The sequence below is a fragment of the Mesoplodon densirostris genome, chromosome 1 (genome assembly GCF_025265405.1).
Source record: "Mesoplodon densirostris isolate mMesDen1 chromosome 1, mMesDen1 primary haplotype, whole genome shotgun sequence".
Lineage (NCBI taxonomy): Eukaryota > Metazoa > Chordata > Mammalia > Artiodactyla > Ziphiidae > Mesoplodon > Mesoplodon densirostris.
Genome location: NC_082661.1, coordinates 144093656 through 144120104, shown reverse-complemented (window position 1 = coordinate 144120104; position 26449 = coordinate 144093656). Strand labels below are relative to the sequence as shown.

The following is a 26449-nucleotide window of genomic DNA, read 5'->3' as shown; positions in this document are numbered from 1 at the left end:
CTATTTGGTATCGTCATTATCACTGTTTGAGCTATTAGTGTCATCATAAATAGAAGTGTTTCTAATTGAAGATACCATCACATCTACAATGACTTTTTGGGGGTTTTCTTCCAAATCAGTCTGTATTGCTCCAACTTCTGCTAGCTTCCATTCAAGTTCTGCAATAAATAATCCATCAATAAATCAGATAAAAATCTTGGAACATCTATATGAAACAGAAGGTGACTCTAATAAAATTAATGTGGAAATGATGATATATTTAGAACTAGATTACAATGAAAGTACTACAATATCAAGATACACATTGGATACAGCAAAGTTATACTTAAAGGGAGAAATTATGGTTAATATGTTTATTTTAAAATGACTGAAAATAGTGCTTTGAAAGTACAAATCAAGAAGTTAGGAAAAAAAAACAATAAAGTAAACCCAAAGAAAGCAGAATGAGGCATATAATGAAGAAAAGACTTTAGCAAAAGTAGAAAAACAAAATCAGTAGAGGTGACCAACAAAATCAAAAGTTGATTCTTTGAGGAGACTAATAGACACACCTTGGGCAAAAATGATCACAAGTAAAGGAAAGAAACCAAATAGTATAAAGATTTTACATGGGGCATAACCAAGTAAAGATTTTAAAGCCATGAGACTACTATGAGAAAAAAAGTATGCCAGTACATTTGAAAATTTTAGTGGGAAAATTTCAACAAAAATGTGAATTACGAAAACATATTCAAGAGAGAAACTGAAAAGAATTGAACTGATAACCAAAATCCCCCAACCCTGCAAATTCCATATTTGTTAAATTTATTCCTAAGCACTGTATAAATGAACAGACCATTTGTGAGGAAAATTACAAAATACACTTATGAGGAAAATTACAAAATATATTACATTATGAAAAGTAATACAATTGACCCTCGAACAATACAGGTTTGAACTGCAGGGGTTCACTTATACGTGGATTTTCTTTCAGTAAATGTATATTATAGTACTACATGATCCATGGTTGGTTGAATCCACAGATGCAGAACCGCAGATATAGAGGGCCAACTGTAAAGTTATGTGTGGATTTTCGACTGCATGGGGTCAGTGCTCCTAACCCCTGTGTTGTTCAAGGGCCAACTGTAAATATATTATATTTATGAGGAAAATTACCAAAAAATGAAAGAAGACCAAAATAAGTGACATGCTATATCTTATTCATGGATAGGAACATTCACGGTTATTAGGATATCAAGTCTCCAACAATTAATCTATAAATATAATTCTAATAACTAACCAACAGTATTTCTCACAGAACTTGACTAATTCCAACATTTATATTAAATTTTGAAAAAGACTTGCTCTACTAGAGACAACTAGATTGTTAGAAAGGTACAGTAATTAACACAGTGCTGTATTGATCCAGGGATAGACAAACAGACCAGTGGAACATAGGAGAAATTTCAGAAACAGATTGAAGCTTTTTTTTTTTTTTTTTTTTTTTTTTTGGCGGTACGCGGGCCTCTCACTGCTGTGGCCTCTCCCACTGCGGAGCACAGGCTCCGGACGCGCAGGCTCAGCGGCCATGGCTCACGGGCCCTGCCGCTCCGCGGCATGTGGGATCTTCCCAGACCTGGGCACGAACCCGTGTCCCCTGCATTGGCAGGTGGACTCTCAACCACTGCGCCACCAGGGAAGCCCTGAAGCATTTTTTTTAATCCTGAAAAATGACACTGGAAATATTAAAAGCCAGTGGGGGAAAAACACATCACATACATTAGGATGGTTACTATTTTAAAAAATAAAACAGAACGTAACAGGTGTTGGTGTGGATACAGAGAAATTAGAACTCCTGTGTATTGTTGGTGGGAGTGCAATATGGTGCAGCCCCTATGGAAAACAGTATGCTGTCGCTCAGAAAATTAAAGTAGAATTATCATATGATCTAGCAACTCTACTTCTGAGTATACACTCAAAAGAACTGAAAACAGGGACTAGAACAGGTTATTTGCACATCCATGTTCATAGCAGCGTTATCTGCAACAGCCAAAGATAGAAGCAACAAATCTTTCCATCAACACATTAATGGGTAAACAAAATGTGCTATAAAAACATACAATGGAATATTATTCAGCCTTAAAGCCTTAAAGAGGAAGGAAATCCTGACCCATGCTACAACATGGATTAACCTTGAGGACATTATGCCAAGTGAAATAAGCCAGTCACAAAAGGACAAACACTCCTCACTGAGAGGAGTCAAATTCAGAGGTAGAAAGCAGAATGGTGGTTGCCAGGGGCTGAAGGGAACAGAGAATAGGGAGTTATTGTTTAAGGATATAGAGTTGCAGTTATGAAAGATGCAAAGAGTTCTAGAGATGGATAATGGTGATGATAGCAACACAACAGTGAAAATATATCAATACTTAATGTCACTTAAAGATATACTTAAAAATGATTAAATAAAATAACATTATTTATAAATTAAGTCCCAGGTATGTAATGTATACCACAATAACTACAGTTAATAATACTGTATTGTACATTTTTAAATGGTTAAAATGGTAAATTTCATGTTATGTGTATTTTACAATTAAAATTTTTTTTCAAATATAAAAATTTAAAAAAAACATGGACCAGATAACACACTATTCATGATAGTGATTGCTTAGTGAGGCAGGGAGGGGAACAGGATTAGGAATGGAAATACAGGTAACCTCAACAATATCTGTACTGTTTTTTCAATAATAAACAAATAGCTGAAGCAAACATGAACAAATGTTCACATTTGTTATTTTTGGTAATGATTAAATGAATAGTTACTATATTATGGTCTGTATTCTTATGTAGTTTTTAAATTTAGAGGATAAGGTACAAGCTGAAAAAACAAGGTAGTAAAACAAAGAGGGGCCTTAGAGACTGGGAGAAGGAAAATTCTGGAACAATCAAAATACTGGAGGTCTTAGTAAGGCCAAAAGCAGTTTTAGGGGAATGAGAGAGTGAAAGAAAAGCTGTTAAAAATAGCTATTCGGGCCTCCCTGGTGGCGCAGTGGTTGAGAGTCCGCCTGCTGATGCAGGGGATACGGGTTCGTGCCCCGGTCTGGGGGGATCCCATATGCCGCGGAGCGGCTGGGCCCGTGAGCCATGGCCGCTGGGCCTGCGCGTCCGGAGCCTGTGCTCCGCAACGGGAGAGGCCACAACAGTGAGAGGCCCGCATAGCGCAAAAAGAAAAAAAAAAAAAAAAAAAAGCTATTCACAATGGCTTTAATACGATTGTCTGAGAGAAAGATTTTAATAATACAGGATTAAAGCAGTTCCAAGAAATGACTAACTGAAGAATATGGTCTTAGAACTAGGTTAGAAAGTAAACATTATTTAAAAAGGTAAAAATATAAAGTCCTGTGCTGTGTACTGTCAAAAAGAAAATAGTAGTAGGCATAGTCCTCGTACCTGTTAGGGAGACAAAACTCAAAGGGAATTGGTTAACCAACAAAATCTGACAGTATGTAGGTAAGTGGAAAATAAGTTGTATAGAGAATATATGCTATAGAAATTCAGTAGAGAAGATGAAAACAGATTATAAATTGGTCCAGAATCACATAATGGAATAAATGGTAACCTAGGAGACCCATGAAGGAATAGGGTTTGGATGGAAGAAAAAAGTAGGGTAGGGTATTTGGGGTATCGGGAAAGAGTATGAAACAAAGTATAAAGCCATAAATGAGTTAAGTGCATCTGAGGTAGTGGTTGAAGACCAGCCTGGCTGGAGCAGCAACTAGGAAGCACTGAGAAGTATAATTGTATAGATGGGCTGAAAATTTCAAGCATATGATTCTGAATTTTTAACTTATTTGAAACAAGGAACCATTAAGGATTTAAGCAAATGCATGTTATGATAGTATTAATGTAGGAAAATTAATCTGGAGGCATCTAAGAAGAAAAAGAAGTAAGAGGAAATAAGAAATAAGAGGAAAAACCTTATGTTTTATGAAAATAAACTTTCATGATATATGTTATAGAAGTTGTTTTACAAATGAATTTAAAAGTAACATCATTACCTTCCAGCTTGAGATTTATCCCTCCACATTCTATAATTCCAATGAATTTGCCTTCTATCTGACCATTTTTATAAACAAAAATTGTTGGTAAACAATTGTCATGGCAGTGTTGAATACAGCTATTCACAATGGCTTTAACAAATTTAGTTTCAGGAAACTTTCTTGCTAGGAGACTAAGATGCTGGTTAACCAACGAACACATTGGGATGCTAAAAAGAGAAACAGTACACACAACGTTGTTAAAAAACAAGACTACTCATCTCAATCTAATAAAATAAGTGAAACATCTCCTTGACAAAAATATATCTTTAGATATTAATATAAGAGCATATCAATTGCTATCCTCTATTTTTACCTTTAATAAGGATGAACTATAGAGTTCTCTATTTTTAAAAAAATATATTTACTTATTTATTTGCCTGCACTGGGTCTTAGTTGTGGCACGCAGGAGCTTTGTTGCAGCATGAGGGATCTTTTAGTTGCGGCATGAGGGATCTTTTAGTTGCAGCATGCAGTTTCTTTAGTTGCGTCTTGTGGGATATTTAGTTCTGTCTTGTGGGAGCTTTAGTTGCACCTTGTGGAATCTTTAGTTGCATCTTGTGGAATCTTTAGTTGCATATTGTGGGATCTAGTTCCCTGACCAGGGATTGAACCCGGGTCCCCTGCATTGGGAGCATGGAGCCTTAGCTACTGGACCACCAGGGAAGTCCCAAGTTCTCTCATTTTTATTACAAACACCGTTATAGCCTGGGAATGAAGCCTGCTACCACGGGAATTTGCTGCCTAACTGAAGCTAACCACGTCTGACTTAGTATCAGTTTAATCGAGCCAGTTCCTATTTTATAGCACATGATGGGGGGGGGGCAGTGGTGGGGAAGAGAAAGAAAGAAAAAAGAAAAGAAAAAAAAAGGACATATCTAGGGACTCCTTAGCGGCTCTGAATTGAAACAAGGGGATCCCAACTCTTCATCAAGGGTTTATTTCCACATGAGATCATCACATCTGAAGTTCTTATTTCAAGCTTCCTTGAATTCCTTTACTCCAACAAACTTCATCCATCCTTCTCTTTGACATGCCATATCCTGTTCCCCATCATCCAGAACTATTCTTCATCAGAAATTTAAAATTGATTGGAAATGTAACCAAAACCTACAATTCTTCCTGCTCTATCACTTAACTCTCATTACACTCACACTTTAATTAGTCCCTTTTCTCTCAGTCTATCACTCACTCACAGATTTATCAAATTCTTTCAAAGCTAATCCTCTGCTTTATCCCACACTCTTTCCATTTCCTATGGGGCCTTTATTTGTTATTCTGCTTCCCTCTCTTCCTGTTTTCTTAACCTTTCCTTCTCCACTTTACATAAACATATTCAAATTACTAAATTTTTTTAAAAGTCCCTTCTTACTCTCCCTCTAATAAACTACTCTCTCTCCTTCTGGTCACAGCCTAGATGAAAAAGTTAAAAAAAAAATCTCTATGTTCTGTTCACTTCCCTTGTTAAAGGGCTCTCCTTTTTTGACTTCTGTGATAACACTTTCTATTAATTTCCTTTTGACTCCTTTGACTTCCTTCTTCTGTCTATACCTCAAATGTAGATATTCCTAGTAATTATGTCCTAGACCCTTTTCTAATTCTAGACACATTCACTGGGCAGTCCTACCCATTCTGATATCAACAGCTGATGAACTTCATCTCCCCTCCTCCCTCAACCAAAAAAAAAAAAAAAAACGGATCTTTATCAGTATTTTCTTAAAAAAAAAAACACTCCAATAAAGATGTAAAAAAAACCCACAACAACACTGAATTTCATACATGTATTTCTCCTTTGTATGCATTTTCTCATCATTCATATAGAGCATATTTGAAACAAGAGTGTAGAAGAAAGAAATATTTGTGTGAACTGATGTTAATTAGGGAAAAGTTCTTTAAACAGACAAAATTAGTACTTTTTTCTCTTGTACTACACTTTATATGTCCTTTCAAAATATATATATAATGTTTAATTGGCCTCTTGTACTATACCATAAAAGCATCTTATTCCCCTTTGTATTCTCAACTCCTAAAACTTGTCACACCTATAGTTGAAGTCGAAGCTCTCTTAACTGAGTGGCTCATGCCAGGGCATACTGCATGCCCCAGGCAGGTGGTAACCCTTCTGGACTTTTGTCTGTTTTTTCCCTCTACACCTATTTATGCCCATTGCACATTTTATTATAATTAACAAATAAATAAAAATGGGACAACAAAAATCGTTGTAGTTCTTAAGAAAATCAAATGCATGCTTTGGAAAAACATGATAAAGCTGAACCACTAAGAAAAAAATTGCAGTTTAGTTCATTGTAAGCCAGACAAACATAAATGATAGAGGAAGAATAAGGATTTCTGCACTCAAATTGCTTCACATGTACTTTTGAGTTCTTGCTCCATTTTTAAACAGACACTGAAAACTGAAATCAATGGTAATGCGCTAGGTCTTATCAATATTTGGGGGAAGACTTGTATATTTTTTAATTTGGCTTTTCTTTACCAGTTTCTGGCCTTTATCCTCAATATATTTTGCTAAACTTGTTTCACAAATTTTAAAAAAAATCTCAACAAAGTGGGTATAGAGGGAATGTATCTCAACATAATAAAGGCCATATATGACAAGCCCACAGATTATGTCATACTCAACAGTGAAAAGCTGAAAGCCTTTCCTCAAGATGAGGAACAAGACAAGAATGCCCACTCTTACCACTTTTATTCAACATAATATTGGAAGTCCTAGCCAGAGCAATTAGGCAAGATACATAAATAAATAAAGAAATGGCATCCAAATAGGAAAGGAAGAAGTAAAATTGTCACTATTTGCAGATGACATGATATTATATGTGAAAACCCTAAAGACTCCATCAAAAAAAAACTGAATAAAAGAATTCAGTAAAGTTGCAAGATAAAACAAATCAATCCACAAAACCCAGCTGTGTTTCTATACACTAATAATGAACTATCAGAAGGAGAAATAAAGAAAACAATCCCATTTATAATTGCATCAGAAAGAATAAAATACCCAGGGATAAACTTACCCAAGGATGTGAAAGACCTGCATATTGAAAATTACAAGACATTAATGAAAGAAATTGAAAAAGAAACAAACATGAAAGATACTTTGTGCTCATGGACTGGAAATTATTTTTGTTAAAATGTTCATAGTACCCAAAGCAATCTACAGATTTAATGCAATCCTTATCAAAATGCCAATGGAATTTTTCACAGAAAGAGAACAAATAATCCTAAAATATGAATAGAATCACAAAAAATCCAAATAGTCAAAGCAATCTTGAGAAAGAACAAAGCTGGAGGCATCTTGCTTCCTGATTTCAAACTGTATTATAAAGGTATAGTAATTAAAATGTTATGGCACTGGCATAAAAATAGACACAAAGATCAATGGAACAGCATAGGGAGCCCAGAAATAAACCCACACCTTATATGGTTAATTTATGACAAAAAAAAGGCAAGAATATACAATGGGGAAAGGACAGTCTCTTCAATAAATGGTGTTGGGAAAACTGGACAGCCACATGCAGAAAAATGAAATTTGATCCCTATCTTACACCATACACAAAAATTAACTCAAATTGGATTAAAGACTTGAATGTAAGACCTGAAACCACAGAACTCCTAGAAGAGAACATAAACAATGACGTAGGTCTTGGTAATGATTTTTTGAATCTGACACCAAAAGCAAAAGCAAGGAAAGCAGAAGTAAATGAGACTACATTACACTAAAAAGCTTCTGCACACCAAAAGAAACTATCAATAAAATGAAAGGCAACCTACTGAATGGGAGAAAATATTTGCAAATCATATGTCTGATAAGGAGCTAATATCAAAATATATAAAGAACTCATATAACTCAATGGCAAAAAAACCAATCTGATTTAAAAATGGCAGAAGATCTGAATACACATTTTTCCAAAGAAGACATACAGACGGCCAACACGTACATGAAAATATACTCAACATTGTTAATCATCAGGGAAATGCAAATCAAAACCACAGTGAGATATCACTTCACACCTATTAAAATGGCTATTATCAGAAAGACAGGAAATAACATGTTGGCAAGGATATGGAGAAAAGAGAATTCTTGTGAACTGTTGGTGGGAATGTAAACTGGTACAGCCACTATGGAAAAAGTATAGAGGTTCCTCAAAAAATTAAAAATAGAACTACCATATGATCTAGCAATTCTACCTTTGGTTATTTATCTGGAGAAAAAAAACACTAACTCGAGAAGATACATGCACTCCCATATTCATTGCAGCATTATTTACAATAGCCAAGATATGGAAACAACCTATATGTCCATCAATGGATGAATGGACAAAGAAATTGTGGTATATATACAATGGAATATTATTCAGCCATAAAAAAGAACAAAAATTTGCCTTTTGGGACAACACGAATGTACCTAAAGGGTATTATGATAAGTGAAATAAGTTAGACAGAGAAAAGCAAATGCCATATGATCTCTCTTATATGTGGAATCTAGAAAGAAAGAAAAAAAAAGCTCATAGATACAGAGCACAGACTGGTGGCTGCCAGAGGTGGGGGAAATGGATAAAGCAGGACCAAAGGTAAAAAAGTCAAAGCAGGGAATCACACAAAAATAATTTTAACTTAAATATTTTACTTTCATCTGACATATATAAACATACATTAATTTAGTAATCTTTGATACTGGCTCATGAGCTGCTCATCTATAGCTTTTCTCATCTAAACTATACCATAATACATTGTACCATAATACATCTGTATTTTCTCAGTGCACTCAGGCCAAAAAATCTCCCTTTCCTCTACAATATCTAATAAGTCATCAAGTTATATTGATTCTACCTCCTTATCTTATACCTATCCTCTCCTCTCTTTCTCTACTGCTTTCCTCCTTTCCTGTCTCATCTGAGCAACATCAGATTGTCCTAATTGGTCTCTGTGTTTCCAGTCATGGTTCCCCAAACCCATCCTAGACCCTACTGACAAAGTTGGCTCAGCAGGAAAATCTCATCATGCAACAAATGCCCTTCCCTCGATTGTAAAATCCTCCAATGGCTCCTCACTGCCTTCAGGATAAAGTCTGGGCTCCTCAGGGTAGCTTTCAAGGTTCTCTGTGGTCTGGCTCCTGCCTTTCTCTCCAGCATTATTGTCTGCCTGCCACCATATTACTCAAGGTCCTCTAAAGCAAGATGATCCCTCTTATTTCTGTACCTTTGTTCAAGCTGCATACCCCATCGGAAATACCCCATTCAGTCTGTCTACTTCCTCCAACTCTGTAAACTCGGGGAATCTTTTCTTAATTTTTGAGGTCAAGACCAAGAATTATTTCACAGAAAGTTCTGTACTTCCACCCTCTAAGAGTAGAACTTACTACTCCCTCTTCAGTGCCTTTACTCTACTCTGTATAGAATTCAATCATAGCACCTAAAAGATATTATTATTACATCTAATTGTCTCCCTCTACTGAAATATCTTTAATGGGAGAGATAGATGCCTTATATGCCTTTGCACCTTCAGCATCTACAAAATCCTCAGAAATCAGCTTAACACTAAGTGATGTTATATATGTATATGTATATATGTATATGTTACAATTTCTGTAACAAAAAGCTAAGAGAAAAACAAATTAAATGCATTATATGTTTAATTTACATTTCAGAATATATGTATACATATGTATTCTGATAAGTATAACCTGCAACAAATCTAGATACTGCTTTATTTTAGTGGACAGCATACTAAAAGTAATATTAGAAAAACATGTACTGCCTAACTTAAATCAGTTTTCCACACAAAGCAATGACATAAATACTTTATAAGTTTCAGTTTCCCTCCAATAGGTGAAATGCACCCACAAATATCTAATTTAGAAGAATTTTATGATTACTATCACAATGAGAGCTGAGTCGGTGGTATGACCCACTTATGGGGTGGGTGGTGTTCATGGAGGAAGGCAGGTGGGCATTGGTGGTGGTGGTGAAAAGTATGGAATTAGGAGAGTATAGCACAACAGACTGCAGTGCAGGGAGAAAGTGGCTACCTGAAGGCAGTTCTGACAGCAAGCGGTAGGGAAAAGGCTTGGTGTCGGGGTTCAAGGGCCAGAATTGAACCCCAGAAGATCTGTAAAAACTAAGGGAGACCTATGACATCCGAAAACAAGTTAAGGGCCTAGTTATGATATTTGAGGTTCAAAATATACAGTTGGGTACAGGAATAATGTAGAAGCCCCAAATTAGAACTTGGACACAGGCGTAAGATTGAATAAAGTCGAAAACAAGGATGACTTGAAGTCAAGCCACTAGGTTCACTGGCCCAGAGTGAACTAGATCCCTTTAAGGTAACCTAAGCAGGCTGAGCCTATAAACTTAATGGCAAAGAGACATTAAAATTACAGAACTTAGGAATCTAGTTAAAAAACAAACTCTTACCCTCCTGTAAAATTTTTAGAAGGCAGCTAGAAGCACAAATTTGTCAGTTATACTTTACATTATTAAAAAGTTATTAAAAACTAGACTTTTCTAAAGAACATGTGTAACAAATAATTGTTTTCTGCTTTATAACTTTGATTATAGATTAATTTTCTTAATTTTGTACTAACACATTAATACATTTTCTTAATGTCAAGAAAACTAATTTTATTTTTTCTTGGCTGCGCTGGGTCTTAGTTGTGGCACGCGGGATCTTCGTTGCGGTGTGTGGAATCTTTTAGTTGCAGCATGCGAACTCTTAGTTGCAGCATGTGGGATCTAGTTCCCTGACCAGGGATCGAACCCAGGCCCATTACATTGGGAGTGTTGAGTCTTAGCCACTGGACCACCAGGGAAGTCCCAAAACATGTATTTTATGTAATTATCTTAGATTGCCCCCCAGGAACTTTCTGAGAAGGTCATAAATACTTAAACTATTATGAAAACAGATTCTTACTCTTTGAGTCCATCAAAGCATAACAGTTTGAAACAGACTAGATGAGACTAAAACACATTCAACCTCTTTTATGAATTTTTGAAAATTATTGGTCAAAACTAGTTATTTATCTAGAAATAACCATTAAAGTAAATTTTATACTATGGTATGAGCATTCAAAACCAACATCTATTCTGCTAATCAGAATGCGTCTCAGAAAAGACATTCAGTGAATCACTTCGGTATATAACATTTATCACACACAGATCCCAGTATTATAAATGTCAGTGTTTCTCATACCTATTTGTGAAGAATGAATATCAGCAGCATTTACACGTTGGTTTTACCATATAAGTGGTACAGGTAAAATGGGAATTGATTCTTTTTAAGGCTTTAAACTACTCAAAAATTAATTACCAATCTTTTTAGTTACAAGAAAAGTAATGTCTTCTTTTATGGGGCATGGTGTCCTATTAAAATTTGTTTGAGAAACTGGTGAGTTGGTAAACAGCAGGGTTCTAATTTGCCTAAGTTGCTCTGTTCAGAATTTCTCTGAGGATCTGAAGAGAGAAGAAATTTTTTATATAGAGAATGAGATGAGGACATGAGGGCTACTGTCATGACCTCTGTTCTTATTTGGCTTGGAGCCCAGGCAGAGGGGCTGGGACCAAAAGCTAGAGGGGCTATTTCCATGAGAGATGTGTGAAACTATGGGAGCCAGCAGCTCCTCTGGCCAGGAGTTAGGGAAAAGTCCACTCTTCCTTGTAACTGTTACAGCAGGCTGGTGAGGCCTGGGGACATATGGGTTATACTTAATACAACTAGGCACTCTAAAATTATCTCTTTTGGGAGAATAAGGGAATGCAAGGGAATTATTCAGTTAAAGGAGACTTAAGAGCTGAATTTCCTAGCAGTCCAGGGGTTAGGACTCAGTGCTTTCTCTGCCATGGCCCCAATATCTGGTCATGGAGCTAAGATCCTGCAAGCCATGTGGCTCGGCCAAGAAAAAAAACAAGAGAGAGACTTAAGAGACCTGATATATCCAAATGCACTGCATGATCCTTGATTGGACCCTTGTTCAAAAATATATGTATTTATGAAAGAGATTTTGAAGTCAGTTGAAGAAATTTGAGTAAGGACTGCCTGGGTATTAGGTGAGAAAATGGTTATATAGAAAAATGCCCTTATATTTTGAAGATGCATGCTGAGGTACTTCAGAGTAAAGCATCGCATAATTTATTTTGAAATGGTTCTACAAATACACACACATACACATATAAACAAAATGATACAAATATGGCAAAATGTTCATTGTTGAATCTACCTGGCTGGTATTTAGGGTGCTCATTTTATCATTCTTTTTACTTTTCTGTATGTTTGAAATTTTCTATAAGTTTTTTAAATTAACTGTCAAAGAGTACTTATTTTTCTAAGAAGTATGACAAGTTCTTTAAATTAGACATGAAGGGCTTCCCTCGTGGCGCAGTGGTTGAGGATCTGCCCGCTAATGCAGGGGACACGGGTTCGAGCCCTGGTCTGGGAAGATCCCACATGCCGCGGAGGCCTGTGAGCCACAACTACTGAGCCTGCATGTCTGGAGCCTGTGCTCCGCAACAAGAGAGCCCACGATAGTGAGAGGCCCGCGCACCGCGATGAAGAGTGGCCCCTGCTTGCCACAACTAGAGAAAGCCCTCGCACAGAAATGAAAACCCAACACAGCCAAAAATAAATAAATAAATAAATAAATAGACATGAAAATATATTAAAATACCTAATTTAATCCCTGAAGCCAGTGACTCTACATATATATATATATATATATATATATATATATATATTTTTTTTTTTTTTTTTTTTTTTTTTTTTTTTTTTTGCGGTATGCGGGCCTCTCACTGTTGTGGCCTCTCCCGTTGCGGAGCACAGGCTCCGGACGCGCAGGCCCAGCGGCCATGGCTCACGGGACCAGCCGCTCCGCGGCATATGGGATCCTCCCAGACCGGGGCACGAACCCGTATCCCCTGCATCGGCAGGCGGACTCTCAACCACTGCGCCACCAGGGAGGCCCTACACATATATTTTTATTTATTTATTTTTGGCTGTGTTGGGTCCTTGTTGCTGCGCGTGGGCTTTCTCTAGTTGTGGCAAGCGGGGGCTACTCTTCGTTGCAGTGCATGGGCTTCTCATTGCAGTGGCTTCTCTTGTTGCGGAGCACGGGCTCTAGGCACACGGGCTTCAGTAGTTGTGGCATGCAGGCTCAGTAGTTGTGGCGCACGGGCTTAGTTGCTCCGCGGCATGTGGGATCTTCCCGGACCAGGGCTCGAACCCGTGTCCCCTGCACTGGCAGGTGGATTCTTAACCACTGCGCCACCAGGGAAGCCCATATTTTTCTTTTTTTAATTGAAGTATGGTTGATTTACTTTATTTTTCTTGATTAATCTTTGTTATATGCTTTATACAACATTAAAACCAGAAATACGTATAATAAAAATTAGTATATTAGCCTTTTGCAAAAAGCTATGGTAATTACCTTGATCTGTATAGGTGAATTATAACCCACACATCCTTTTCTGCATTTGTGACTTCATTCACATACTGATTTCCAGAAATTTCTCTTAATTCCCCAAATTTTTGTTTTTTCTTAAGAGCTTTCCATTCCTGTAACCGCTTTTCTCTATTAAAAAAAAGAAGTTAAATTACATAAGAATATTGTTATATTCTTAAGGCCATCCCCATATACAGTAATAATTTAGAGCAATGAATGTAATGCTAGTACATATCAAACACTTTAAAGAGTAACTATTAACAGCTTTACAATGCCAGTTTCTCTTTTTATGTGGGTATTTGCTTTATCATGGGTATTGTAAAGTATAAGAAATTAGCTACTGACTTTATTTTTGTTTAAGACTAAGTCAATCATAGCTATAGAGAGTTTATTTAGACATTGGGCCAACAAATTCTCATATACGGCTTAAATAAATAAAGGGAGAGTATACATAATAACTAACATTTATTCAGGGTTTACTATGTTGCTAGGTGCTGTTTTAAGTGCGTTAACTAATTTAATCCTTGCAAAAACTTTGTGAAGTTAGTACTATTACTATCTCCATTGACATGCTCTTAACTATCATGCTAAGCTGACTTTCAGTTCAAAGCCTTTGTGAATATATGCAATTAATTGTTATAAATGTATTGCAGGTAGAGAGGTGGTAGAGAAAGAGTGATTATGAGTTTGGACTCTAAGGTCAGACTGAACTGGGTGTAAGTGCCAGCTCCCACTTACTAGTAGCGTGGACTTGGGCAAGTTATTTAATCTTTCCAAGCTTCAGTTTCCCCCAATGTGAATAAAACTAAAATCTGCTTGCATGGGATTGTTCGGGATTAAGTGTAAACACGTAAATTTTTTAGGGCAGTGTCTAGCACACCATGAGCCTTTCATAAATGTTACCTAGTTATTCATCTATAGAGAACCTTAAAACCTTGTTAAACAAATCTCAAAATGTACATACTTTGATTTAGCTGTTGAATACTTGAGTTTATGAAGCAAATCCAAATGGTTCTGACATATCTGCAAGTATGTTAAAAGTTACTGATTGTGTATCTCTAAGTACCTGGAAGTACTTACTCCCATTCTTTCTCTGTGTATTAACTACATTTTCTTGTTTTCTGTACAGTAAGTCCTCTACATACGAACGAGTTCCATTCTGAGAGCACATTCATTAAATCCAATTTGTTTGTAAGTCCAACAAAGTCAGCCTAGGTATCCAACTAACAATTGGCTATATAGTACTGTACAGTAATAAGTTTATAATACTTTTCACACAAATAATACATAAAAAACAAACACAAAAAATAAAACATTTTTGATCTTACAGTACGGTACCCTGAAAAGTACAGTAGTGCAGTACAATAGCTGGCATACAGGGGCACTTTGGCATCTTTGAAAGTTCTCAACTTGAAGGGGACTTACTATATTTAGCTCTGGCATCTGGGGTCTTCCTGATCCTAGAGAGACTGCCCCTCTCTGAGCTAGCTAGTTCCCAAAGATAGCAAACACTCACCAGAGAGCACAGTCCTCAAATGCAAACCAGCCAATCCAGAGCCCAGTCCCTCAACTACTTCCTTTACTGAGCTGAGCCACTATCCCCAAATCATCCCCTGGGCTTGGTACCAGACAATTAGAGATAGGCACTACAGTCCAGAGCTTGCCAAATTTTTTTCCAACTAGCCAATCCTAAATCTGCTTACCCTGCCTAGCTCGTCTTTCCCACAGAAACTACATAAAGGCTCATATCCATCTTAGCCTCTCCCTCCTCCTGCCTCTTGACCAACTGGTGCTTCCCTGTGTGGCCTTGCATGGTGGGGCATGCCCCCTACTCTTGAGACCTGTGAATAATAATGGCAATTATCTCCTGATCTGTTGGCTTCACCAAACCTGAATATATACAAAATCCTGGGTCTATTTTAAAACACTGTGTCCTTATTTCACATATTAGAAACATGTCCAGTGAGACCACTCACTTTATATAACAAGTAATCCAAGCAAAATTAAGCCTAGAGGAGAATGTCAAGAACAGTAATCCAAGTCTAGGGCCCTCTCAGTTTTCAAACTGAAGGTCTTCAATTTTCCTTCTACTGGCCCAGATATTCAGAACTTACAGTCACTCCAGAGAGCTTTTGGGAGCCCTATTTTGTTTGCATTGAGTATTTGGCATCACTAATGTCCCTCATTTGATCTCATTGGCTTAATATCTTTCAGAATTTTCAAGAAGTTTTTGTTCCAGTGATGGCACTATGCCCTACTTAATGGTGCAGCTATCAACTACTTTTCTTCTTCCTCCGCTCTTCCACCTTCTCCTCCTCATTCTTCTTTACTTTCAACAGAATTGGGCAGGGAAAGACATAAAAACCTGGGTTAGCTTTGCCATCAGGAAGTGACAGAGTGTTCAATGGCCCGCATTTTTCACCTAACAGTCATACCAGTTGTGATTCAGTCACATAAACAGAAAGCCCTCTATAGCTATTTTAAGCAGCAAGAAGCTTAACCTGAGGAATTAAGTGCTTTACAAACTTAATGGAAGGATGAAGGAGGAGGCTCCAGACTGGGCTACCAGGAAGACTCCCAGAACAACTTTGCAAAATTGGTCTGCCAATGGAACAGCTTTCTCCACTGCAATCCAGAAACTGGGGAATCTGGAACTAACGCTCCAATTGGGCCCTAGTATCCCCTACTCTGGTGATCAGAAAACCCCTGTAACAGTTGTCTCTAGGAACCTATCTCCTTAGCAGAGACTGGGAGAAAATATTTGCAAAAGTCATATCTGAACTGGACTGTTATTTGAAATATACAAAACTCTAAAAACTCCACAATAAGAAAACAACCTGATTTTAAAAATGGGCCAAAGGTCTTAACAGACACCTCACTAAAGAAGATATACAGATGATAAGTAAGCATATGAAAGGATGCTCCACATCTATGTCAACAGGAAAACAAAATTAAAACAATGAGAGGCCATTACACTCCTATTAGAATGGCCAGTATCTGGAACACTGATAACACCAAATGCTGGAGAGGACTGGAGAAACAGGAACTCTCATTCGTTGCTGATGGGAATGCAAAATGGTACAGGCACTTTGGAAGACAGTTTGGCCGTTTGGTTTTTTTTTTTTTTTTTACAAAACTAAACATACTCTTATCATTTGATCCAGCTATCAAGCTCCTTGATATTTACCCAGAGGTATTGAAAACATGTCCACACAAAAACCTGCACACAGATGTTTACAGCAACTTTACTCATAATTGCCAAAAGTTGGGGACTTCCCTGGTGGCGCAGTGGTTAAGAATCCACCTGCCAATGCAGGGAGAACACGGGTTCGATCCCTGTTCTAGGAAGATCCCACATGCCACAGAGCAAGTAAGCCCGTGCACCACAGCTGCTGAGCCTGTGCTCTAGAGCCTGCAGGCCATGACTACTGAAGCCCACACGCCTAGAGCCCGTGCTCCATAACGAGAAGCCACCGCAATGAGAAGCCCGCGCACCACAACGGAGAGTAGCCCCCACTCATCGCAACTAGAGATAGCCCATGCACAGCAACGAAGACCCAATGCAGCAATCAATCAATCAATAAAATAAATTGCCAAAAGCTGAAAGCAACTAAGATGTCCTTCAGTAGGTGAATGGATAAATAAACTGTGGTATATCCAGATAATTAAATATTATTCAGTGCTAAAAAGAAATGAGCTATCAGGCCATGGAAAGACATGGAGAAACCTTAAATGCATATTACTAAGTGAAAGAAGCCAATCTAAGAAGGCTACATACTATATGATCCCAACTATATGACAGACTGGAAAAGGCAGAACAGTGGAGACAGTACAAAGATCAGGGGTTGGCAGGGGAGAGGAATGAATAGGCAGAACACAGAGGATTTTTAGGGCAGTGAAAATACTGTGAATGGTACCATAATGATGGATATATGTCATCATACATTTGTCCAAACCCAAGAATGAACTGCAATGTACATTATGGACTTCGGGTGATTCTGATGTATCAATGTAGGTTCATCAGTTATAACAAATATATCACTCTGGTGGGGAATATTGACACTGGGGAAGGTTATGTTATGTGTGAGGCAGGAGGTATATTATATAGGAAATCTATACCTTCCATCAATTTTGCTGTGAACCTAAAACTGCTTTATAAAAAGTCTTAAAGGTTTTTTTTGTCATTGCTCTTTTGTTTTGGCTTTAAATGAGGGATTTGCTTTAAATCAGTACTATCAAGACTACTACAGAATTTTCTCTGAACAATAAGTAAAATTTTAAAAGGCTACAGGTTCCTTTTTCCTTAGATCCAAAGTGACAGCAGAGATACTGAAATAATATTAGAATTTGGTGACCAGAATTAGAGTTGCACTTTTGATGTGGAATATGCAAGGGAAAGAACTTCTGTGTGTAATATCTCTTTAATCTCTGTGGCAGAGACTGTTTGGGTGTTCATCAGTATAGCTTCCTCTTCCAGGACTCACAGGAAGACTATATTTGCCAGCATCCTTGGCAGTTAGATTAGGGCCATGAGACTGGATTACGTCCAGTGGAACATGTGTGAAAATGATATGTACATTTCTATGACTTATCCCTGAAATGTCCCATCCCATCTTTCATAATGTCTTCCTGGTCCACAAGCCTGGATGTTAAGGATTCTGAGATGATGAAGCCCCTAATGAAATGTTCATTGCAGCACTATTTACATTAGCCAGGACATGGAAACAACCTAAATGTCCATCGACAGATGAATGGATAAGGAAGATGTGGTACATATATACAATGGAATATTACTCAGCCATAAAAAGGAACGAAATTGGGTCACTTGTAGAGATGTGGATGGACCTAGAGTCTGTCATATAGAGTGAAGTCAGAAAGAGAAAAACAAATATCGTATATTAACACATATATGTGCAATCTAGAAAAATGGTACAGATGAACTTATTGGCAGAGCAGGAATAGAGACGCAGACGTAGAGAATGGACTTGTGGACACAGTGGGGGAAGGGGATGGTGGGATGAATTGGGAGATTAGGTTTGACATAAATACACTACCACGTGTAAAACAGATAGCTAGCGGGAACCTGCAGTATAGCCCAGAGAGCTCAGCTCTGTGCTCTGGAATGACCTAGATGGGTGGGATGGGGTGGGAGGTGGGAGGGAGGTCCAAGAGGGAGGGGATATATGTATACATATGGCTGATTCTTTTCATTGTACAACAGAAAGTAACACAACATTGTAAAGCAATTATACTCCAATTAAAAAAAAAAAAAAAAGAGCCCAGGTTCCTAGTCATCACCTGGAGAAGAGCTGCTCAGAAGAAGCTTGTAAAACATGCATCATCTGTGAGTGAGGAACTTTCTTGTGTGAAACCACTAAGATTTTGCATTTGTTTGTTACAGCAGCTAGCATTATCTTAATAAATTCTGCTGACGTGACTGTATCAATAGATTTGTGATTGTTGAATGATCCTTGCATTCCTTGAATAAACCTTAATTATTCACTATATATGATTATTTTAATACACTGTTTTATTTGCTAATATTTCATTTAAGATTTTTGCATCTATGTTTCAAAAGTGAGATTAATCTACAGCAGTATTTATCAAGTTGAGGCATGTGGACATCCCACATGAGAATTACTTGGGAATGGCAGGTTCCACAGATGGGCATATTCCTGAGACTCAACCCAAAGTAACTGAATATTACCTCTTGGTACTGGTCTCAGGAATGTGTATTTTTAACTTCATATTATGGATGGTTATTAACACTTACAGTAGTAAAGCGACCCCAGATGTGTGCATCTTCCATCAATAATTTCTATGGCCAATTCTCTTTCATCTCAACCCCCACTAACTCCCCATTTCAAGGGCTATTTTGAAGCAAATATAAGACATCATGTCATTTCATCTGTAAATATTTCATTATATATCTCTAAAAGACGAGGATACTTTAAAATTTTTGATTCACATGGCATAATCGTATCTAAAACAATGGTAATTCCTTAATATATTCAGATATTGTTCAAATAATCCTATTTTCTCCATTTAAAATTTTTATTTAATTGTTATAAAATATCCATAACATAAAATTTACCATGTTAACCATTTTTAAGTATACAGTTCAGTAGCATTAAGTTCTGGCCCCATTTTTAAAGTTTGTTTATTCAAATGGGAATCCAAATTAGATTTATAGAGTGGTTATTATATCTCTTAAATCTCATTTAATACACAGATTCTTTTCCATCTATTTTTCCCCTAGAAATTTCTTTGTTGAAGGAAACTAGATTGCTTGTCCAAACTTTCCTACAGTCTGAATTTAGCTTATTATATTATCATGAAATCAATTCACACAAGAAATCAAAATTTTTAGTAGTAAAGCTAGGTGATTATTTTGACTAACCAACTTAAGATCCATGAGTCTATTATTTCCCGTCTGTACTAGCCTTGTCTGATTGTGATAGTAAGATTATATTATCAATAAATGTAACAATGTCATATGCAATTTATTAGTAAGCTTTTCATCTTAATAAAAACATAGGGATTATCTGTGCCTTGAAAAGTAGAGAAAAATCAGCTATACAATAAATTTTAGGAAGCAGGCTATCTTCTTAATTATGCTTTCCTCTCTCTTATTGTATCAATTTTGGAAACTATTTTTTCATTTTAAAAATGATGTATATGATCATGTATCAGATACTCTCCTGTGTCTGGCTTCTTTAATTCCATATAATGTTTTCAAATTTCACCGAAGTTTGTGTGTATCAGTAGTTTGCTTACTTTCTTACAGAGTAGTATTCCCTTTCATGAACACACTACAGTTTGTTTATTCATTCACCTTGCATTCATTTATCATATCGATGGACTTTTGGGTTGTTTCCAGTTTCTGGCTATTATGAATATTCATGTACAAGTCTTTGTATTGACAGATACCTTCAATTCTCTCAAGTAAATATCCAGGAATTTAATTGATAGGTTATACGTTAAATGCATATATAACTTTAGAAGAAATTGTCAAACTATTTCCCAAAGTTATCATATTATGAGAATTCCAGTTCCTCCAAACTATTTAGTTTTAAATTGTAACATAATTCATATACAATAAAATTCAACGATTTAAAGTGTATTACTCAGTGATTTTTAAAATATTCACAAAGCTGTGCATCCATTACCACTATCTAGTTCCAGAACAGTTTTACTGTACAAAAAGAAACCCCATATCCATTTGTAGTTATTCTCTATCCCCCCCATCCCAGGCCCTGGAAATTAATAATCTGCTTTTTGTCTCTATAAATTTTCCTATTCTGAACATTTCATATAAGTAGAATCATGTAAAATGTGACCTTTTATCACTGGCTTCCTTCCTTAGCATAACATTTATTTTATTTATTTATTTTTTTTGCGGTATGCGGGCCTCTCACTGTTGTGGCCTCCCCCGTTGCGGAGCACAGGCTCCGGACGCGCAGGCTCCGGACGCGCAGGCTCAGCGGCCATGGCTCACGGGCCCAGCCGCTCCGCGGCATATGGGATCCTCCCAGACCGGGGCACGAACCCGTATCCCCTGCATCGGCAGGCGGACTCTCAACCACTTGCGCCACCAGGGAGGCCCTCCTTAGCATAACATTTACAAGGTTCAGTCCTGTTGTAGCATGTACCAGTTCATCATTTCTTTACATGGCTGAATAATTTTCCATTGTACGAATACACCATATTTTGTTTATCCACTCACCAGTTGATGGACAGTAAGTTTCTTTGTACTTTTTGGCTATTGTGAATGCTGCTACTATGAACATTCATGTACACGTTTTGTGTTTTCGATTCTCTTGGGTGTACATATCTAAGAGTGGAATTGCTGGATCATGGTAATTCTATGTTTAATATTTGAAGAAATTCCAGACTGCACCATTTTACATTCCCACCAGCAATGTATGGTGATTCAAAATTCTCCACCTGTTCACCAACACTTTTGTTATTTTTCTGTCTTCTTTATTATAACCACCCTGGTGGGAGTGAAATGGAAACTCACTGTGGTTTTGATTTGCATTTCCTTAATAACTAATGATATTAAGCATTTTTTCATGTGCTTATTTTCCATTTATATACCTTCTTTGGAGAAATGTCTATTCAAATCCTTTGCATGTTTTTTAATTAAGTTATTTGTTTTTTTGTTGTTGAGTTTTATGAGTTCTTTATATATTCTTAGTAATCCCTTATCGTATATCTAATTTGCAAATATTTTCTCCCATTCTGTGGGTTGTCTTTTCACTTTCTTGATAGTGTCCTTTGATGCACAGATATTTTAAATTTTGATGAAGTCAAATTTATCTATTTTTTCCTTTTTGTTGCCTTTTGTTATTTTCGGTGTCATCCGAGAAATCATTTCCAAATCCAATGTCATGGACATATTCCCCTGTGTTTTGTTTGAAGAGTTTTATAGTTTTAGTTCTTACATTTGGGTCTTTGATCCATTTTGAGTTAATCTTTATATATGATATGAGGTAGGAGTCCAACTTTATTCTTCTGCATGTGGATATCCAGTTTGCCTAGCACCACTGGTTGAAAAGATTGTCCTTTCCCCATTGGATGTTCTTGACACCTTGTTGAAAAATCATTTGACTATTTATGAGAGAGTTTCCTTCTGGTCTCTCTATTCTATTCCTCTGGTCTGTATGTCTATCCTTACATCACTATAACACTGTTTTGATTACTGTTGCTTTGTAGTAAGTTTTGAAATCAGGAAGTATTGGTCTTCCAACATTGTTCTTTCTCAAGATTGCTTACTTTCCAGGATCTGGATGTGTTTCTTTTTATTCATTCTGCCAATTTCTGCCTTTAATTTTAGATTACTTGGCTTAATTTAAAATCCATATACATTTAAAGTATGTAATGTAAGTGCCTGACATTAAGCTTTTGATTACTGAGGCACCTATTTCAAAAGACATCCATCTTGAAAACCATACTGCCAGCTGTATGACACAGCTACTAGCAAAACAACCAGATAAGGAATTAGGCTGCTCCCACCCATGAAAGTCTTTCTTTCAGAGAGCCCTGGGTAACCTAGATAACTGACCACTTGAGTGACCCCTCTTCTCCCTTCCTGTGCTCTAATTCCAGCTCTTATGCTCTACATTAGCCAATAAAGAGTGAACACATGAAACCTAGATACCCCATCAATGGACTCTAATAAAGGCACAGACGCAGGTCCCACTCCCACCCCTCCACCAGACCTGGCTGAGTGGCCCTCAGGCATGCTGTGTGTTCTTCAGGATTTCTGAGGAATAAATCTTGTTCCTCGAAGTTCTGTCAAAGTTTCTTGCTGAAGTGCATCCTACAGTCATAATACAAACCACAGGAACCAGTCCAGTCACAGCTATGAGTAATACAGGAGGTGAGTGCCTCAGGCATTCCTAGCCAATAGCATCACTATCGATAGGCTGGGACTGACACAACAAAGTAATTACTGAAAAGGAAGGACTTACTTCTGCCATTTAGCTATTTTCTGTATTTCTGTATCTTATATGCTTTTTGTTCCTCAATTCTTCCATCATTGCTTCTTTTTGTATTTTTGTATTGTGGTATACCACTTTGATTTCCTTTCTCTTTCCTTTTCTGTATTCTTTTAGTTATTTCTTAGTGATTACCTTAAGGATTAAAATTAATTTCTTACAATAACCTACTGTGAATAATGCCAACTTAGCTTCAATAGCATACAAACACTCTGCTCTTATACATCTTCATCCCTCCCTCTTTATATCATTATTGTTACAGACTACATTGTTATATACTGTGTCCATTAATATCGATTTATAATTATTGTTTTATAAACTTGCCTTTTAAATCATATAGAAAAAAGGGAGTTAAAAACCAAAAATACAGTAATATTGGCTTTTATATTTACCTATACAGTTACCTTTACCTATGATATTTATTCTTCGTATGGTTTTGAGTTACTGTCTAGTGCCCTTTAATTTCAGGCTGACAGATTCCTTTAGCTAATTTTTAGGGGAATTCTAGTACAGTAAGTCCCCAACATACGAACCTTCAAGTTGCAAACTTTAAAAGATGCGAACGTGCATTTGCATGTCCAATCACGTAAGTTAGTTCATGTGTCTGGTGTACATTGTCACATGCATGCATTCTCTACAAGTGGTTGTACTTTTGGTACTTTACTGTACAGTACTGCATACAATACAATAGTACAGTAGTACAGTATCTTTATTTCAAGCCCAGGATGTCCAGAAACAAGTGTAAAAGCAGCAGTGATGTAGCTGGTACTGCTAAGAAGTGCCAGCTGTTGTACTATACTACTGTACTTTCCAAGGTTAAGATTAAAAATGTTTTATTTTTTGTGTTTGTTTTTTATGTTTTGTGTGAAAGGTTTATAAACCTATTACAGTACAGTATTATATAGCCAATTGTGTTAGTTGGGTACCTAGGCTACCTTTGTTGGACTTATGAACAAATTAGACTTACGAATGTGCTCTCAGAATGGAACTCATTCATATGTAGGGGACTTGCTGTAGTAAGAAACTCACTTAGATTTTATCTAGGAATGTCTTAATTTCTCCTTCATCCTTGTAGCATAGTTTTGTCAAATATGGAATTCTTGACTGACAGGTGTTTTTGTTTCTCTTGCAGCCTCTAAGATTTCTGAGGAGAAATTGGCTGATAGTCTTTTTAAGGGATGTGTCTTTGTGTGGGTCTCTGAGTTTACCCTACTTGGAGTCCATTGAGCACCTTGGATTTGTAGACTTATGTCTTTTGTCAAATTGGGGAGTTTTCAGCCATTATTTCTACAAATATGATTTGTGCCTCTTTCTTTCTCTTTTCCTCTGCTGGGACTCCCATACTATATATGCTAGTTCACCTAGTAGTGTACCACAAGGCCAGTTAGGCTCTGTTCTCTCTTCTTTATTCTCAGACTCAATACTTTCAATTGTCCTATCTTCAAATTTTCTCTATCTTCTCTATCTTCATATCTGCTTTTGAAGCTCTAGAGTGTATATTTCAATTCAAGTATTGTACTTTTTGGTATCAGAATGTCTTCTTGGTTCCTTTTTATAATTCCAATCTCTTTATTGTTATTCTCATTTTGTTCATATGATGTTTTCCTGTCTTTGTCCATGTCTTCCTTTAGCTCTTTGAGCATCTTTAAGTTGTCTTAAAGTCTTTGTCTAGTAAGTCTGACACTTTGGCTTCCTCAGGTATATTTTGTATTGATTTATTTTGTTCCTTTGTCTGGGCCATACTTTCCTGTTTCTTTTTATGCCTGCTTTTTTTTGTTGTTGTTGAAAACTGAATATTTCATTCAATTGGTAACTCTAGAAATCAGATTCTTCTTCCAACCCATGTTTTTGTTTTTGTTTTTGTTTTTTTATATCGGGTGTGTCTGTGCCAGGATTAGCCTCAGGTGAAAGCATAAGGTCTTCTCAGGTCTTTTCTGAGCCTTCAACTTTCCCAAGGCTTTCTAAATTCCCCCATATATATGGTTGTTTTTGAATGTTAAAAAAAAGAAACCAGAAGTGGCTCCTTAAAATCTCCCGGAAGCCACTTGAGCCAGTGAGGGTTGACAGAATGACTGCCAGTCTCTGGGTCTGTACCTCTGCATTCAGAGCAGCAGTCTGCAGTCAGATCACAGAATCCTGATATTTGAGGACAAAGTCCTTATTGCCTACCCTGGCTCCAGCAAGAAACACAGGATGCTGTTGAAACAGCTGCCTGCCATGGGGCTGGGGGGTGAGGGATGGATAGCTGTTACTACACTGAGGACTGAAATCAACCAATACTAACTGAAATTTACCAGACAAGCTTTATGCTGTAAGCTACAAGTGTTCAAATAGACTCCAGAGTTCCAAAGCCATAATTTCAGACCATTTCTGCCAGTACAATTGCTACCTAGGTGGACAGATGGATTCTTGGAGCTTTCTACTTCACCTTTGCTGCTGTCCACTTGGCCAGTCATTTTTGGAAAATCCCTCAAATTTGGGTTTCTATTTAAACTTTCACCCACTCATTTTAGCATCTATCAGCAGATCTTGCCCATGGGGGATTATTACTATGGTGTTTTAATGGTGATCTTTCTATTTTCCTCATTCTGTCTACACTTATTAATTGGAATTCTTCAGTGAGGAAGAATTGTTACTTCTTCTGAATTTGTTCATGTATTCATTTACTTATCTATGTCACTATAGGATAAGGACTCAAGGATAATTACTTTATTACTTATTTTATAATTCAATATTACAGTAATTAATTTGGTTGTTCAAGTTGTTCCAACTCTGGCCAATCTGAGATCTTTTAGTTTGGCTCCTGTGCCTTGAAAAAAGTTTTTAGCACTTCCTTAACTTTCTGATACTACAAAATGCCCCAGACTCATACTGTTCTTTCTCAACTCACACTGTTGAATAAAGCAGTTCTTTAAGAATCACTGGTTCCGGAGGAGACCTTCAAGATGGCGGAGGAGTAAGACGTGGAGATCACCTTCCTCCTCACAAATACATCAGAAATACATCTACATGTGGAACAACTCCTACAGGACACCTACTGAATGCTGGCAGAAGACCTCAGACTTCCCAAAAGGCAAGAAACTCCCCACATACCTGGCCACATGGCTGACAGGGTCTTGGTGCTCCAGCAGGGTGTCAGGCCTGTGCCTCTGAGGTGGAACAGCCAAGTTCAGGACATTGGTCCACCAGAGGCCTCCTGGCTCCCTGTAATATCAAATGGCAAAAGCTCTCCCAGATATCTCCATCTCAACACTAAGACCCAGCTCCACTCAACGACCAGCAAGCTACAGTGCTGGACATGCCATTCCAAACAACTAGCAAGACAGGAACACAACTCCATCCATTAGCAGAGAGGCTACCTAAAATCATGATAAGGTCACAGACATCCCAAACACACCACCGGACATGGTCCTGCCCAC

The 26449-nt window shown here is 37.2% G+C and overlaps 1 protein-coding gene across 1 annotated transcript in view; it reads right to left on the bottom strand.

Moving 5' to 3' along the window:
* PDCL2 (phosducin like 2) overlaps positions 1–26449 on the bottom strand; it is a 37612-nt gene continuing 11163 nt past the window's right edge. Inside the window, exons 6-8 of the mRNA XM_060097091.1 lie at positions 13513–13656; positions 4038–4246; positions 1–158 (exon numbers count right to left, since the gene is read on the bottom strand). Of these exons, the coding sequence (XP_059953074.1) occupies positions 1–158; positions 4038–4246; positions 13513–13656 (511 nt within the window). The remainder of the gene's footprint in view (positions 159–4037; positions 4247–13512; positions 13657–26449) is intronic.